The sequence below is a fragment of the Micropterus dolomieu genome, linkage group LG21 (genome assembly GCF_021292245.1).
Source record: "Micropterus dolomieu isolate WLL.071019.BEF.003 ecotype Adirondacks linkage group LG21, ASM2129224v1, whole genome shotgun sequence".
In the NCBI taxonomy this organism is placed as follows: Eukaryota; Metazoa; Chordata; class Actinopteri; order Centrarchiformes; family Centrarchidae; genus Micropterus; species Micropterus dolomieu.
Genome location: NC_060170.1, coordinates 35909666 through 35910797, shown reverse-complemented (window position 1 = coordinate 35910797; position 1132 = coordinate 35909666). Strand labels below are relative to the sequence as shown.

The following is a 1132-nucleotide window of genomic DNA, read 5'->3' as shown; positions in this document are numbered from 1 at the left end:
GTACACAACACACGCCCTGGAGGTACACGCAGTACACGCAGTACACAACACACGCCCTGGAGGTACACGCAGTACACGCAGTACACGCGGTACACAACACACGCCCTGGAGGTACACGCGGTACACGCAGTACACGCGGTACACAACACACGCCCTGGAGGTACACGCAGTACACGCGGTACACAACACACGCCCTGGAGGTACACGCAGTACACGCAGTACACAACACACGCCCTGGAGGTACACGCAGTACACGCAGCACACAACACACGCCCTGGAGGTACACGCAGTACATGCAGTACACGCAGTACACAACACACGCCCTGGAGGTACACGCAGTACACGCAGTACACAACACACGCCCTGGACCCAGGTCTGCCACACCAAAGGGAAGCATCTTATATTTGCGCCATCACCACCCAGTACACACTACACAAAATACACACTACTCACTACGTAACACACACACTACACATGGAGGTACACACTGTAGTACTGCAGTACTCTATCTGTGTTCTCTCAGTTCTCAGTTCTCGCGCTGCAGCTCTGATCTCAGGTCAGCGTCTCCGGCCTCGGATCACATGACCAACTTCTTCTCCTGGTTTGACTTCCTGGATCACCTGATGAGAGAAGCTCCTGAGGTACACACACCTGCACCCTGATAGTACTACTGCAGTACTGCAGATAGTACTGCAGACAGTACTGCAGTACTATCTGCAGTTTTCTCTCAGCTGCTGTGTGTTCGCAGGTGTTGGCGGTGAAGCTAGCTGGGTGTGTTGGCCGGCTCTGGTTGGTGGATCTGGTTCAGCCTCAGCTGCAGCACAGGTGAGTCGCCTCAGTCTCACCTCGTAGACGGGAAGTAGCTGCAGGGAGGCGGGAAGTAGCTGCAGGGAGACGGGAAGTAGCTGCAGGGAGGCGGGAAGTAGCTGCAGGGAGACGGGAAGTAGCTGCAGGGAGGCGGGAAATAGCTGCAGGGAGGCGGGAAATAGTTGCAGGGAGGCGGGAAGTAGCTGCAGGGAGGCGGGAAGTAGCTGCAGGGAGGCGGGAAATAGCTGCAGGGAGACGGGAAGTAGCTGCAGGGAGACGGGAAGTAGCTGCAGGGAGACGGGAAATAGCTGCAGGGAGGCGGGAA

At 56.7% G+C, this 1132-nt stretch overlaps 1 protein-coding gene across 1 annotated transcript in view; it reads left to right on the top strand.

Moving 5' to 3' along the window:
* LOC123960372 (FHF complex subunit HOOK interacting protein 2B-like) overlaps nt 1-1132 on the top strand; it is a gene marked incomplete at its 5' end in the record, with an annotated part of 15162 nt that overhangs the window by 5207 nt on the left and 8823 nt on the right. Inside the window, 2 exons of the mRNA XM_046035053.1 lie at nt 524-641; nt 749-825. Of these exons, the coding sequence (XP_045891009.1) occupies nt 524-641; nt 749-825 (195 nt within the window). The remainder of the gene's footprint in view (nt 1-523; nt 642-748; nt 826-1132) is intronic.